Genomic DNA, 16,825 nt, shown 5'->3' with positions numbered 1-16,825 from the left:
ACCGTTACTCTGAAAAATTGTAACCCTGTTTTTAGTTTCCAGAAAATAACCGAACCAGAGGTTCTAGCTGCCCTGTGTGCCATTGATACTAAGAAATCCTTAGGCGCTGACAATTTAGACCCGTACGTAAGTGTGCTGCACCTATCATTGCTGGTTCAGTGACACACATTTTTAATCTAACATTAAGCACAGGAAATATCCCTAAGGTGTGGAAAGCAGCTTTTGTTATGCCATTACATAAGGGAGGTGACGGTAGTGATTTGGATAACTATCGACCCATCTCTAGGCTCCCTTGTCTGGCAAAGATCCTAGAATCTATAGTCAACAAACAGTTACAATCTTTTCTTTCTGCTAACAGTATTCTTAGCACCAATCAATATGGTTTTAGATCTAAACGCAGTACCACATCGGCCACTATGCTTGTTGTAAATGATATTGCAAATGCCTTAGATGATAGAAAGCACTGTGCTGCGTTGTTTGTAGATTTGTCAAAAGCTTTTGACACTGTAGACCATGCTATCGTTTTGAGTAAGCTGTCATCTATAGGACTGGACACTGATTCCTGCCGATGGTTTTATGACTATCTTAAAGATAGAACTCAGGCCGTCATGGTCGACGGGGTCAAGTCTGACCCCTTACGGTTACTTAAAGGGGTCCCTCAGGGTTCAATAATTGGCCCACTATTGTTCTCACTTTATATAAACAACATTGGTGATGATGTCAGATATTGTAAATTCCATTTATATGCAGACGACACAGTGATGTACTCTATTGCTCCAACAGCGGACCAAGCTTTAATGCAGTTGGAGTCTGATTTTAGGATACTACAGGGGTCTCTTTTACAGCTTAAACTTGTTTTAAACGCTAAGAAAACAAATGTCATGTTTTTTTCTAGGTCTAAACTCTCAGTTAGAAACACTTTTGTAATCACTAGCTTGGATGGTACTCAAATCAAACAGGTCTCTGCATCTCTGCATCTCTTTTCAGAGACCTGTTTGATTTGAGTACCATCCAAGCTAGTGATTACAAAAGTGTTTCTAACTGAGAGTTTAGGGGTATGGTTAGATGATAGGCTTTCTTTTAAAAAACATGTTACTGAATTGGGAAAAAAGCTCAAATTCAAGATAGGGTTCCTTTACAGAAACAGGGCTTGTCTGGCCTCTGTAAATAGAAAACAGGCTACTTTTATGTCCGTTTTAGATTATGGTGATATTATCTATATGCATGCATCGGCAAACACATTAAAACCACTGGATGCTATTTACCATTGTGCACTCAGGTTTATCACGGGTGATAGTTACAAAACTCATCACTGTATCCTATATCAACATGTGGGTTGGGCCTCTCTATCTGTGAGGCGAGAGCAACATGCTCTCTTGTTTATTTATAAAGCTCTTCTTTTAAAACTACCTCCATATATATCATCATTAATTTCCACTAGATATATTAATTTTAAAACCAGATCACAGATGTGGATTACATTAGAGACTCCTGCGGTCTCCACAGAGTTGGGTAGGACTGCCTTCAGTTCCTTTGCACCTTATTTATGGAACAAACTGCAGATCCAACTTAAGTTAGACACTCTGGTGTCCCTTGCCCATTTCAAAAATGCTATGGAGGATCAATATGATGTTGTCTGTGATTGTTTCTGTTGAATTGTGTCTTTGTTTTGTATGTTTGAAATGTTCTTGTCTGTATGCCTAAAACTGTACATGTCAACATGTTTACACAGGGCACAGCCGTAAAAGAGATCCAGATCTTAGTCTGTTTTCCCTGTTAAAATAAAGATTAAAAAGATTTAAAAAAGTGTAAAAAGCATTCATAAGAATGTTCCAAGAAATATTATGGGAACCTTTAGAGAACAGACGAAATGTCTTCTGGGAACGTTCTTGTAACATCTAGTGAATGTTTTTTTGCAACCTAAAAGAAACATTGTAGAATCATCTGCACAACTGGACAGTTTTTGTGTTTTGGGAACATACAGAGCCTTCAGAAAGTATTCACACCCCTTGACTTTGTCCACATTTTGATGTGTTACAAAGTGGGATTAAAATGGATTTAATAAACGATCTACAAGATGTCAAAGCGGTAGAAAGATTTGAACATTTGTAAAAACAAAACTATGACAAATAAAACACTAATATATCTTTATTAGATAAGTATTTAACCCCCTGAGTTAATACATGCTACAATCACCTTCGGCAGCAATTACAGCTGTGAGTCTTTCTGGGTATATTATCTTTAAGAGCTTTCCACACCTGGATTGTGTAACATTTGCCCATTTATTATTTTCAAAATTATTCAAGCTCTGTAAAATTTGTTGTTGTTCATTGAGTCAAAACTGTAATTCGGCTATTCAGGAATATTCATTGTCTTCTTGGTAAGCAACTCCACTGTAGATTTGGCCTTGTGTTTTAGGTTATTATCATGCTGAAAGGGGAGTTTATCTCCCAGTGTCTGGTGTAAAGCAGACTGGACCAGATTTTCCTCTAGAATTTTGCCTGTGCTTGGCTCCATTCATTTTTTTCTCCCATGAGAAACTCCCCAGTCCTTAATGATGATAAGCATGCCCATAACATAATGCAGCCACCACTATGCTTGAAGATATGGAGAGTGGTACTCAGTAATGTGTTGTATTGGATTTGCCCCAAACAAAGCACTTTGCATTCAGGACATAAAGTTAATTACTTTGCCACATTTTTTTCAGTTTTACTTATTCAATATCTGCTTTTTTAATTTTTACTCATCTACCAATAAGTGCCCTTCTTTGCGAGGCATTGGAAAACCTCCCTGGTCTTTGTGATTGAATCTGTGTTTTAAATGGACTGCTCGGCTGAAGGACCTTACCTATAATTGTATGTGTGGTGTACAGCGATGAGGTAGTCTCCTGAACTTATTTATGCTTGCCATAACAAAGGGGTTGAATACTTATTGACTCAATACATTTTAGCTTTAGATTTTTAATTAATTTGTAAAAATGTAGAAAAACATAATTCCACTTTGACTTTATGAAGTATTGTGTGGAGGCACGTGACAAAAACAAATCTCAATTTAATCCATTTTAATTTCAGGCTGTAACACAATTTGTTTTGAAAAAAAGTCAAGGGATGTGAATACTTTCTCAAGGCACTGTATCTTTTGTGATGTCCCCACAATGTTCCCACCAGACTGTTCCCACTACCTAATGAAACATTCTGGGAACCTTTAAAAGAACAGACAATGTGCTCTGGGAACGTTCTTGCAACATCAGGCAAATGTTTTAAACAAATATTGTATAATCATCAGCATGACTGGACAGTTTTTCTGTTATGAGAGAAAAAAAAACATTGCTCGTACACTGTGTTATTACAATACCTGGAAACCTAATGAGAATTTTGGGGGAATGTTTGGTGGTGGTTGTTACAGCTGTTGTGCACGACATTTTAGTGAATGTTGAGCACTATTTCTTATTTTTTTGTTCTACCTTATGGTATTTTTAGTGCAACATTGATATCGACTATTGCATTGTATGTTTTGGAGCTTGCAAGAAAAGCATTTCACTCTACCTGTGCACCTGACATTAAAACGTGAACATTCCAAGGATATTTCATTTAAAACCTTTTTGAAAAATATATATTTTGTTATCAAAACATTCTTTGAATTCTTTGAATATTTTTGGGACGTTATCATCCTAATGTTAGATAAATCCGTATCTAGAACTTAATGGGAATCGTAGCAATTTTTTGTTGTTGCTCGGTGTTATGTAATCTGTGCCAGACAGCCAGAGCAAAAATCAGCATCCAGAAGAAGTGTGATTATAGAAGGGGACAGTGATGAAAGCTGCTGTCTAGACAGACAGACAGACAACCACTAAGTTTTATTAACAAGCCAAGGCACTGTATCAAGGACTTTTTGGTGTAAATTCTCAGAGCAGGAGGTAGCCGGAAGAAGGTGTAATTTGGACTCCTGAAATAGCCTGGCCTCTCCTTGGACTTTGTGAGGCGGCATGCTATTTTGAATGCATTGCAATGCAGCTCCTTCTTAAAGGCGAATAGCTGAGCAGCAACTGGACAGATTGTAGGCTAACACATGTTTTGTATTCTGATCCAGCTGCACTCATTATTGGACCTCTTCAGTCTTCAGACAGTCTTTGGAAAAGAACGCTTCTTTGGCGAAATAGAGTACTGATGTCCTCTACCAGTACTAGGGGGTTTGCTAAGCTTCATATAGAGCTTTCGTCTCCGTGGTTCACACACAGGGTCTAATGATCTCTCTCAGGCCTGAAGTTAAAACAGTCCCTCTGCCGCACATGTCAGTCTTAATGAAGCCTCATGATCTCCTATTGAGTATCTGCCATTTTGATTTAGTGCTTTGCCTAAGTGTTAATGTGAGCCTCTCTAGACCAGGCTGACAGTTGTAAATGCAGCCAGTCCTTCAGAGGAAATCAAAGGAGTAGCCGAGGAAAATGGCTTGCCATGTCCGCGCTAGCTACTTCACTAATTCACAATAAGGTTGAATTCAATCAAGGTCACAGAGACTAGATCATGTTAATGTCATTCTGACAACTGGAAGCATTTACCGTGAGGGGTATCTTTATTATGGTGGTGGTGGTGGTGGTGGTGGTGGGGGGCGTGGTAGTAGTAGTAGTAGTAGTAGTAGGCTTTTACAGTAAAAATACTGTTGATTCAGAAACTCACTAATTACATGAGTGTGTTTCTCTCTTCCTTCTCCAGGATATGAATGACTACTCTCCAGTGTTCAGCCAGGTGTTGTACAGGGGCATGGTGGCTCCCAACGCAGTCAAGGGGACTGTGGTCACCACGGTACAGGCAGAGGACCTAGACCCCCCTGTGAGTAGACAACAACGTGACAGCCCTGCTCTGCTCTGGGCCCGACTGTCACTTCTACAACATGCCTGCCAGGTTGCTGCTCCCGTGGCTACGCGGGTGTGAAAGCATGATCGGCTCAGCTCTGTCCCGAGCCGGCGATTTAGCGGAGAACAGAAAACATAGTGTGTGTCTGCGCTACTGCGCTCGTACATTGTCATTGTGTTTGTTTGTCTTGTTTCTATGTATTCCACAGAGGCGTCCCGTCGATGGAATGCTTAATGATATAATTTAGATACATCGGTCGGAGTTGTTGTAGTGCGTTTCGCTATTATTACGTTGGTAGGGTAAATCTCATTATTTTGCGCTTTCATTTATTTATCATGTTCTGTGCTACTGGATTTGTTCGTTCATACATAAGTTAAGGATGGTTATTTATGAGAGAGATTGATATCACTACATGTTCTGATATCTTATAGCCTCGGGTGGACCTGCAGGCAGAAAGCAATATGCTCACTGCATATCATATAGAAGACGCATATTCTACATGCTCACTGTGTTGTGTGATTTCATTGCCCTGTGGCCTGAGGAAATCATGTCAGTGTTGCCAAGCCGACGTCCCAAGGCGTGGCGAATCAGCCATGCTTCGGCAACAAGTTCCTGAATATACAATGATATTACATTTCCCCCTTATAGTAAACGCTTGATTTCACAAACTCACCCATCACATTGGCGCAAAGAGGTAGATGCCTTAAGGTCTCTCAGGGCAAATAACACACGGAGCAAATGTTATTCACGAACGAATGTTATTCATCAATTTACATGCAGTGGAACAACAACGTAGATTATATGCTATCATTTTTTTCCCCACACATGTAGGGCATAGTGGTACTGTAGGACTATGTGGACATTTACCTTTTAACAAGAAGGCATTCTGAATGGTCCCAGCAGTCGGTAGAGGAGAGGATGAAAGGAGAGGAGAAGAGAGAAAAAAGGAGAGGGAAGGCAAAGAGAAAGGAGGAGAGGAAGGGAAGAGTAGAGAGCGCCAGCGGAAGTCCAGCCTCGCCCCTCTGGAGACCCCTTCCCGCCTGGCGGGCTTGGCAGGCCGAGGTGAGCCCTTGTGATATCTCTCTGCATGAGTGGGAGGCCCTGGCTTGGCTGGCTGGACTGGGGCTACCAGCGCCCCACATCGAATCACTCCTCTCCCTCAGATGTATGTAAAGCAGTTCTGAGATGACAGGAGAGGCAAGTTCTCAAGCTGAGCTGTGAGATGAATCACTGATAGAGACAAGGTGGGAGAGGGAGACGCCACAGAGCCTTCCTGGCACCTTGCCTGGCACCTTGCCTAGCTGGAACCTCAAAGCCAAAGCAGGCTAGCCCCCCCCCCCCCCCCCCCGAGTCACACACACACAGCTCACTCCTGATCATAAATTCAGGTGAGGAGACTGAGCAGAGAACCTTCCTCCCCTCTTGTTTTCTCTCCCTCTTTCTGTTTCTCTCTCTGTCAGTCCTTCCTCCCTCCCCCATCTCTCTCCATCCTCTCTTACTCTTTCTCTCTCTCCCTATCTTTCTCTCTCTCTCTCTCTCTCTACATCCACGTTTGCAGACAGATAAGCTGTGGAGGGTGGGGGTCCACACTGCAGATGTTATGTCACTGTGGTCACCGTACCCTTCACTGTCTTTAGCATCTCGGAGACAATGGTCTGCTTTTAACATCAGCTTCTGTAGTGAAATCTATCCGATGTCCGAGTTGGCCTTCAAAGAGATATTACATTTTAAAACACAAGTCACAGCTGGATGAGACTCAGATCAATCCTCTTTGGCTCTGTTCTCTTCTTTTATCTGACATCTCACAGGTGAATTCAGTGCACTCCACAAGCTGTTCAATGTCTTCTTCCCAATGTTCAGTATTCATGCAGGGAGGGATGTTTTATTTTGTGGGGGGGGGGGGGGGGGGTGATCAGTGTTGGGCTTCTGGTATCAAGAGTTCAATTACGCCTCTCATATCCCATCTTGTCTAAAGTTTTAAATGTGATACGCAATTAACGCAATCCTATAAGCAAGCTACACAATCAGCCTTCATTATACCGGTATTATTAAACAGCCCACCCTAGAGAGAAACTTTCCTCCCCTTTTAATCAATCTGATAAGCAGAGTAGTTGCTTAGTCACTAAATGATATGATCCGTCTGAGATTGTGTGCGCGCGCGCTGTGCCCGTGTACTGTCTGCATGCATGTGCGTCTAATTGTGCGAAGTCACATAACTATATGGGTGTGTCTGTGTGCGCATTTGTACAATATGACCTGTGTCCTTCACCCCCTCTGCAGCAGATGGTGGAGCAGTCAGAGACTCCTGTCATAGTGTGTGTGTGTGTGGCTGTGTGCATATTTTTACAATATGACCTGTGTCCTTCACCCCCTCTGCAGCAGATGGTGGAGCAGTCAGAGACTCCTGTCAGAGCTGTCTACTTTCCCCCTCTCCCCCTCCCCTCTCCCCCTCCGTAACTCCCAACCCCCCTGCCATCTTCTCCCCCCTGCAAGGCACTCCAGCTTGGGTTACTCTCACCGTGAAAGTTGTGGAGGCTGAAGAGTAATCGGTTTCGGTCTCTATTTACAGTACATAAGGGACGGCACTACAAGTCTACTCACGACTGGCTATTGACTGGGAAGATTAATTTACTATTAGTTACAGGCCTGAAACTTCGATGGGAAACTTTGTTTGTCTTCGCTGCCAGCTAAGCTACGGCGCGCAAACGGGGCTCTGGGCTGTTCTCAGCATCTCAAGAAGCTCGGCAAAATTTGTTATAGTCCTCCGTCAAACACTGACACTGGAATTATTTGTTTACTGTGATCATGATTCTCTCCTGTCATATGAGAAAGGGTTCTCGGGCCGTACTTTATAGTCGATTTTGCTGACTCGCTGCTAGGTTGGTTTATTGAAAAGGAGCAGCTATTGAGACAGAACTCAACTCGAGCACAACTTGAGTTGTTTTGTTTATCAGGACAATGTGACTTCAATTTAGAATGTATGTTTAATCAAGGAAATGTTTGCTTTAAAATCCCCTAGGAGTTAAAAGGAAAAAAAACTGTGCTTAACAAGGGAGATCTGTGTGATTTAACAAATGTATCATAGTTTTTACTCATTGTAATTACAGAAAGTGAACAAGCATTTACACAAATGCCGGTTCCGCTGTTTTGTTTAACTACATATTTTGCATCATGAAACTGCTACTTAAAAAGCGTGTTCTAAGTAAGCCATGTGATCTACCGAATTCATAGAATATGAAAGTGCATTTGATATTTGCCAAACAAAATGGCAGATCCTTAATTCGTCAGCTAGCGTTATCATCTCAGCTCTGACCTGCTTGTTGTTATGGCGTCCAACAATGTTGTTGCTCTCTCTCTAACCTCGCTTCTTTGCTCGCCTATTCTCCTAACATCTGTCAGCTGTCTCTTCACATTGGCATCCCATGATGCTTATGAACTTCTGTTTATTCATGAGCCATCATTAGCCATGTTTCTCCATTCCTAAACTACAGCCAAATTTGGCCCTGTATGAGCAAGAGAGAGAGATTTAACCTGCGTGTTTAAGATTCAGAACTCTGTTAAAAGGTGTGACAGTCATGGCAGCGTGCAATTAAGTTGTCTCGGCGGTGTTAAAAAGGCGACTTAAAGTATTAGTGCAGAGAAAATATTAGAGTTGAACGAGATAAGTTTGCAGAAATGCGATACCATAAAGTATGATTTAGGATTATGTTTGAGTCACAGTGGAACACGTCTCTGACTAGATTTCCCTGTCTATGATTCCAGGCAGGGTGCATCCCTATTCCCTATATTGTGCACTACTTTTGACCAAAGCCAAAAAAATCTGTCAGAGTAGGAGTGCTGATCAAGGATCAGTTTTGCCTTGTAGATCATAAGGAATAAGATCACAGGACATGGACAGGTTGGGACCTGATCCGAACGCCTACTCTGAGACACTTTGCGGATACAGGCCCTGGTCAAAAGTAGTGCACTATGTAGGGAATAGGGTCCCATTTGGGACACAAACCCCAGGAAGGTTAAGCAGTGTTTTCAGACGCTCGCTCCTTGTCGATATTGATGTACTTTCTCTCAATGCTTTCATAATAAATCAGTGAATCCTTTATTGGGCAGATTTCACGCTAAGCCCCTGTGAATCAGGGTCCATTTGCTATGGCATTTATGCTGTTGGAAGATGGATTTGTATGAGACGTCGCTGCCCCCGTAGAGTCTCTCCTTCCCCCTCACTTCACCACCTCAAATGATCCAGACACCCAGCCGAGTCGCCACCTCCTGCCTCTCTGTCTGCCTCCCTGCCTGCTAAGGCAACACATGAGTTCACAAAGAAGTCTCAGAATGAGCGAAACACCATTCTGTTCCACCCGGAGCCTTTGGAGAGTAATGAAAAACAAACCTAGACGTTGTAGAGTATGCCTCAGTGGCAAGGAAACCGGATGTTTTCAAATGCATGAGTCACAGAGCCAGGGAATGTTGATCCCCGACCCTTGATCCTGTGTGTAGAAATGTCCTGATGCATTTTGTTGAGATTGTCCTGCCATTATCGATAAATAAACAGAAGGTGTGTGTGTGTGTGTATTTCCCAGGGTACCCCTGCCAGCCGTGTACGTTACCGACTGGACCTCGATGAGGACCCTTACAGCGGCAGCATCTTTGACGTGAACGAAGTCACGGGCAGCGTCATCACACGTGTCAACCTCAATGAAGAGCCAAATCTAGTGTTTAGTGTGAGTACATACCTTTTGTTATAAACAGTACTGTAAAATAACCTTTTTTCTAAGACCGTCATTGAGTGGAGAAATTGAGTGACAACCTATGTTCCACTTTTTTCTTGTTCGATTCTTATTTTATTTCCTCTCTGCAGCTAATCATTGTTGCCTATGACGACGGGGAGCCAGTGAAAGTCAACAAGACCCTGGTGGTTATCACTGTCCTGCAGCCCTCCGTTATACCAGTCTTCACCCAGGAGGAATACAGGTACACTTCTCCCTGAGCATGTACACTGTTAGCCTGGTCCCAGATCTGTTTGTGTGAAATTGGTATGGTAAACCAGACCAGTTAGCAAGACCGCACAAAAAGATCTGGGACCAGGCTAGAACTTCAAATTATACTGTATATGGTTTGCACGGTCTCTAATCTACATTTTTAGAGCTTGGATCTTCTCCTTCAATACGGATTTGTATGAGAGCTGTTGCCTGAGGTGTTTCCTGTTGTCTTTCTAAGTCATGAAACATCAATATTCCCAGTGGTCAAATATCAGGGCTCGATCAAGGTGGAGCCGCAGACACAGGTTGACACGTCACACAGTGTTGCTTATGACAGTGCGCTGCGCTTTTATGAGGTCATATAGTCCGGGCACGGGATTTCCTCTTCCCCTGTCAGAGAGGGCATAGATCTCCAGCTTTTTAATTTACAATGTAAATGTGTTAAATACTCAACATTTAATTCACCTTTGTGGAGATGTCAAGGTATTTAAGAGAACACTAAACTGCGGATATATTTTCAGAAAGGGTTAGAGGCGATATGGAAACTGTCAGTGAAGCTTTTATTGCTAGTGTTTATATGAATATGTATCATAGCTCATAGCTAGAGTGTGTAGTAAGTACAGCAATACTTCACCACTGCACAGTGTTGTTTTCTCAAAGGGTAGAGTGCACTTGCTCTGCATAAATTATAGCTCTTTTATTGAATTAAGTATTGTACATATGTGACATAAAGGCCTAATTAATTCAGCTCCCCTGGCATTGACTCTCGATGGATCAGCTCTGGCTTACTAAATTGCTATTATTGATTTCCATAATGAAATTTTTTTAAAGTTAGCGAGGGCATGCGAAATGCCTCTTGTGCAACAATGATTTTTCACCCCACCACATCGAATCATTTTCAATACCGAATATCAAGTGCGTTTTTAAAGTTCTCAACATGCTTTAAAAAGGGAAAGGGGGATACCTAGTCAGTTGTACAACTGAATGCATTCAACTGAAATGTGTCTCCTGCATTTATATCTATTTTGTATGCACACTCTCACACCATGTAGGCCTCTTAACTTGGTCCAGTTCTCTGTTGGCAGAGGAGTTAAGCTGTGTTGTAATCTAGTGGGGGGGATATGTGTGTAAGCCAGCTCTATAACAAGCCAGCCTTATCTACTGATTCATTAAGACTACAGAGCCAGAAACATGGGCAATGAAAAGCCTTGAATGGGGGGTTTGAATTAATGACATGTCCTACACAGCGGTGGAAGGTCACCGGTGATAGTGGCTCTTTGGCAGGTGGGGGAATAACAATGGCTGTTGGTAACAGGCCACCTAGCAGGCAGCATTGCCTGGATCAGTTGTTAATTAGTGCCTGTGGAGACATTAGCCAGGTGTTTGGTCCCCCTCCACAGCCAGGGCCTCCACAATCTGCTTCCCTATTCTCTATCTCTCCCTCAAATCCCTCCCTCTCTCCATCTGCTCTCCTAGTTGAGCAGTCCAGAGGATACTGCTTCCCTCCATCCCTCCATCTCTCATCCACCCCTCCCTCTACTCCTCTAGTTGAGTTACAGTCCACAGGATAATGCCACTCCCTTCCTCTGTCGACCCCTCCTACTCTCCCTCCCCCTTCCCTCCCTCTTCCGTCTGTGGGCCTCTCAGGAACCAATAAGCCCTTTAACTCAGTGCCAGCAGTCCTTGTGCTATGCCAATCAATGTACATCAATAATTCACTGTCTATTCACAAACTGTTATAATGTCCATTTCAACCAATCTTTGAGTTGCAGCCAATTTTCTTTATCGTATGTGCTTTTATATTATGCACTGTATATTCAGCATTTTATCAACTGTTCAGTTTAGAACTTGGCATATGATGTGGCCTAATGTTTAATGGTGTTACAATGTAAGAGTCTGAAATCCTTGAGCTGGGTTGAAAGGTTATTGGATAACCTAATTGGATGATCGAAGCCTTTGTCTGACATCTGTAGCCCAGTCTTTGAACTTAATAGGCCAAGAACATTTGGAATCTGTGGAGATTTTAATTAGTGTGCGAGGTTGGTTGATTCTGAATATCAATGATCGTGAATTTGCATAGGGCTGACGAAGAGCTTGGTGTTGTATAGGAGATTTTGATTTAGCGTGTGTGAGGTGATGTCAGGTTGGCTGGCAGAAGCGCTGTCTGGCAAAGTGGCACCAGTAGATTCCCCCTCCTCGAGTGGAACAAACTGTGAAGTTTGCCACTCAAATCTGCCGCCTGTGCGTTTTCCACAGCGGTTATCTCATAGAAACACTTAATGAAGCCGCAGTGAGTTTCACTAAATCACCCACCACCGTAACCACCTTGCCACTTCTGAGTTTGTCATTTTGACGATCACTGCAATCACTGTCTCATTTTCTGCTTACCTCCGTAGATGTGTGAATTAGCTTTTTTTTTCATCTCCTTCTCCTGAGTAAGACTACGACATGAATAAACATGAGGGGAAACGTATCATCCAAGACAAGATTGTATGAGGGGAGCTTGGAAACACGGGCTATTACACTATGGCTTTGAAGTAAGCGCCCTTTTGCCCTGCAACCAATTGAAAGCGGAAAAACCCTGCATTTGATTGTTTATTCGTCATTACGCAGTACACACACACACACACACACACACACCGGCTATTGCATTAAAAAAAAAAACATGTAATTTGCTTACTTTTACATCAGGGATACCTTTGTGTATAAGCCTCTTGAATAAGAACAGTGAACCAATAGGAATGAGAACAAGAACAGCTGTGGAGTTGCATGCCAGTACCTGTGAATCATGATAATTAGATTACCTGCTGAGGTAGATGATTAAAAGATCCTAATAGGATGACTTAACGATTGCGAAAATTGTGCCACAGTCTGCCTGTTAAGCTGTGGCCGTGTTAAAAGCAATCGCCGTGCTCTGTCCCTAACATACAGGTTATTGAGACGGGGCGCCAGAAAAGGCCGGGAGTGTAACTAGCTGCTAGGTACGGTACGGTAATCACGCCGCGAGTCACAGTAAGATAGTGAGGAAGCTCTATTTTTTTTTCCATGGCCCTCATTGGGTTGGAGCAGGGGAGAGACAGAGTGTTGCCTCCCTGACTGTGTGTGCTTGTGTCCTAGGCAGGGCTGGAAGGATGGGTTGGACCGGCCCAACCCCCCGGAGCTCATCACAGCCGTGTGATTATTCTCTCTGTGGGGGGGAATAATAAACACGGTCAGATGAAATGTGCCCACCACACACGCACATTAGACATGCACAACTCCCTCTGAAGTTGGCTAACACTCTGTCTTGCAATGCTGCGTTTAACCGGGTTAAGAGTGTTAACACCCTTAAATGTGTGTGTTTAGAGTTGTAGAGCAGGGTAGTTTTGCGGCCACCAGTCGCCAGCCTGTTATTTGGAGTGTTAATACTACAGACGGGGGTTGTGCAAAGTCACACTCCAGTGTGTAGTGGAGCGGTGCGTGGTTTAAATGTCATCTGTCATGGGTGTATGCATTCCTAACGGTCAGGTCCAATTAACTGCCTGGCAGAGTCCTGCTGTTTAGTCCAGCCTCTTCTCCTCCTTCCGCACCCTCCCTCTCTCCACCATCCCTCCACCATCCCTCCCTCTCTCCACCATCCCTCCCTCTCTCCACCATCCCTCCCTCTGGCATGCCCTAATTTCTCCACTCGCGTCTCCCTCACACACAATTTCTATTTCTCGCTCTCTCTCTCCCTCTCTCTCATGATTAGGGTAGTGGGACTCCCTCCCTCCTTCGGAGGACAGCACCTGCAGTATAAACATGCAGCCGTTGGCAGTCACCACGCACCACTACCAGCATGGGGGCAGAAAAACAAACACAGCATTAGCATAACATAGCTTATTAACATGTCCTAATGATAGCAGCTCAGTTAACCACCGTGCACTGTCAAATAGACATGGTGCTATGGACGACTGCCTTGTTAATGAATGTAATTAAAAGTAGAGAGTACAGAATTAAGATGTTTTTAAGGTGAGTTGCATCAGTGCATTGAAAGCGAAATAAGGGCGGCAGGTAGCCTAGCGGTTGAGAGCATTGGGCCAGTAACCGACAAGTCGCTGGTTCGAATCTCCGGACTGATTAGGTGAAAAATCTTTCAATGTGCACTTGAGCAAAGCACTTGCGTCTGCTAAATGTCTAAAATGTAAGATGAGATGACACTTCAAAGAATATGTAGGTAGTAGAGCCACTAGTCAAATCAAATGTTATTTGTCACATGCGTCGTGAAGAGCAGGTGTAGACTAGCAGTGAAATTTTTACTTACGGGCCCTTCCCAACAATGCAGAGAGAAACAGGGAAATAATATAAAAAATATTACACAAGGAATAAATATACAATGTGTAACGATAACTTGGCTATATACACGGGGTACCAGTGCCGAGTCGATGTGCGGGGGTACGAGGTAATTGAGGTAGATATGTACATATAGGTAAGGATAAAGTGATTAGGCAACAGGATAGATCAGGGATGGGGTCTACAACAACAACAAAAATATATATTTTTAACTCAGTCGGGGTCTCAACTTAATGTTGAACGAAATGCAATTTCGAAATGTGGTTGTGCATCAGTAGTCACTCAATTAGCCCAGGTCAGCAAAACATTTTTAGATTGGTAAGTTAGTCCCGCTGCAATCTCCACTGCCAGCTATCTAAACTTGTAGTAAGCATGGTCGACCGGGATGGGGCCCATTGATCATCAGTTATCATATGGCCAATTGAGTAATGGACAATTGAGTAAAATTGCATGAAATTAGTTAATTGCAACATGTTCTCTACACCCCATGGCAAAATGTGTAGAATTGCAGAACATTTACTTTAAAACGTACATTTTCCCTCTTCGCTGTCACGAGGGGAGCTGCTAAATTGTTTGGCTGGCAAGGTGGGGTTGGGGGGATATCAATGTGGGCATGCAGACCCACCAGCCGCTGCTGCCCCTCATGATGAGTTCTGGGTTTTTTTGTGGCCCCCACCCCCATCAAAGTTGCCCATCCCTGGGATAGATAATGAACAGTAGCACCAGTGGCGGTGAAAAGTCAAAAGTGTGCAGAAGAGTGCAAAAAGGATCAATGCAGATAGTTAAATAGTTAACCAATAGCTACAGGGACTAACTATTTAACAGTCTTATGGCTTGGAGGTAGTTGGAGGTAGTTGCTCCATATTTAATGTGACTGCCATCTGGTACAGTGCATGTGTGTGGTTTGCAAAATTGTCTGACGTATTTAATAATTCTACACCCGTCTGTCCTCCGTACTCAAAACATTTTTCTTTTGACTTTTATGACTTTTATGAAGTCTACCCAGCTATAAAAACATGTGCCTCTAACAAACACATGACTCACAGAAGCTCTCAAACATTGCCAACGATATAAATGTGCTGTCGTAAAAAGTGCCGAAACAATTGTTCAAAAAATATGACTAGCAACTTACAGTACATCCAAGGTTACCTTCGCTACCGCATCACAGAGAGAGAGAGCCTGAAGTGCTACAGGCAACGTTATGTGTTGATCGCACTGAAATCATGTGTTGTTTTATTCATAGATGGTGTTAGCAGCCGAGTATCATAGAGGCAATGACACTGAAACGAGCATGTAAACGTAGCAACAACAGACATCCCGATGAACAGTGTGATTTTTGATACGCGTCATTGAGATGTCGTCATGACTCTCTCGGGGCACCTGTGTGCATTGCATATCGGTGATATTATTGGATCATTACCGGGCTCATTAATGTGTGTGCGCGTTTGAGCGTGTACGCACCTGATTGTGTGTGTTTCCTGTGTCTTTATTTGGATAGATGGGTTAACAGCTTTGCCAAATAGCCCGCAGAGAATAAGGAAATCAAATGCTTGTCGTTGATGAGTCATCTCGATGGAGCCTTTTTTTTTCACTTTTATCCCACAATGTCTCAATCAAGCATGAGCCCTTATCTGCTCCCTCTTTTGTTGGCAGCCGTACAACAAGGGCCTGTCGTTTTAAATATTCATTGTGCTGTTAAATTATTTATCACATGTATCGGCTTATCTTATTTTTAAAAACTCTCCTGAGCATGATTGGAAAATGTGAAGCTGCACTATGGGTGAATCATGCAAATGTATTTTAGATGAAACAGCCTCAGGGTTTCATGTGCTGGCTACCAATCTTGGTATTAGGCTAGACGGCTAGCTAGCATCAGAGGAGGTTTAGAAACCAGAAATGATTTTTTTTAATGTTTTACCACTTAAAAGTACATTTAAGAACTTTATATGATACTTAAGAGTTTCCTTGATGCTCGTCTCTTTTCTTCCCCTTTTCCCATTAAAGACTCATAATAATATTATTATATATCCCTAGTCTAAGTCTTGAACGGAGAACTGCTCAAATAGTTATCATAGCTACTAAAGTGCTAATGCTAACAGGTATTTATGGATCATTGTCACTACAGTATTTCCATTTGCAACACAAACACTCATTATCCATAATGCTTGCTTTATATTTATGTATTCCATCTGAATGGGAAGCAATGGATTTGTTTTGAAAGGCTAAAGATATTTTCCCCAAGTTCACAACACTACTGAAGTGCCCATGCTAACTGGTATTTATGGACTTAATATTTCACCCAAGTTTGCAGGACTAAGAGTTGACCTTTACCTCTTGTTTGCAAAAGAACAGCCATAGTATGGCAACTGCACAGATCCTGTTCTTTGAAAAAGTGAGCGCCTAATACTCAAGATAGCAAAACAGCTGCAAAAATAAAAAGGCTCTTTATCGAAAATAGCCAAATAGTAAACATGAATGTTTTTAGTTTAACTCGGCTTCGTTGAGTGTTGATACCTCTCTGAGTAATGGGAGTCAGTGAGAGTCCTGTTGTGTGCAGTGAATGAAGCCATGGTGTGTATTGGCGTAGTCAGCTGTTTTCTGGGGGGATTGATGCTGTGTAGAGTCCATATCAGACAGCATGCTTTACTGCGCTACTCACACTCTCACATGGTCTGCTAGAGGGCT

At 42.7% G+C, this 16,825-nt stretch overlaps 1 protein-coding gene across 1 annotated transcript in view; it reads left to right on the top strand.

Moving 5' to 3' along the window:
• Positions 1-16,825, top strand: part of pcdh15b (protocadherin-related 15b) — a 204,932-nt gene that overhangs the window by 149,443 nt on the left and 38,664 nt on the right. Inside the window, 3 exon segments of the mRNA XM_082970434.1 lie at positions 4,713-4,829; positions 9,431-9,571; positions 9,709-9,821. Of these exon segments, the coding sequence (XP_082826560.1) occupies positions 4,713-4,829; positions 9,431-9,571; positions 9,709-9,821 (371 nt within the window).

This window comes from Salmo salar, chromosome 28 (assembly GCF_965601325.2).
Source record: "Salmo salar chromosome 28, fSalSal1, whole genome shotgun sequence".
Lineage (NCBI taxonomy): Eukaryota > Metazoa > Chordata > Actinopteri > Salmoniformes > Salmonidae > Salmo > Salmo salar.
The sequence above is the reverse complement of the archived record's forward strand: the minus strand, read 5'-3'. Positions and strand labels throughout refer to the sequence as shown.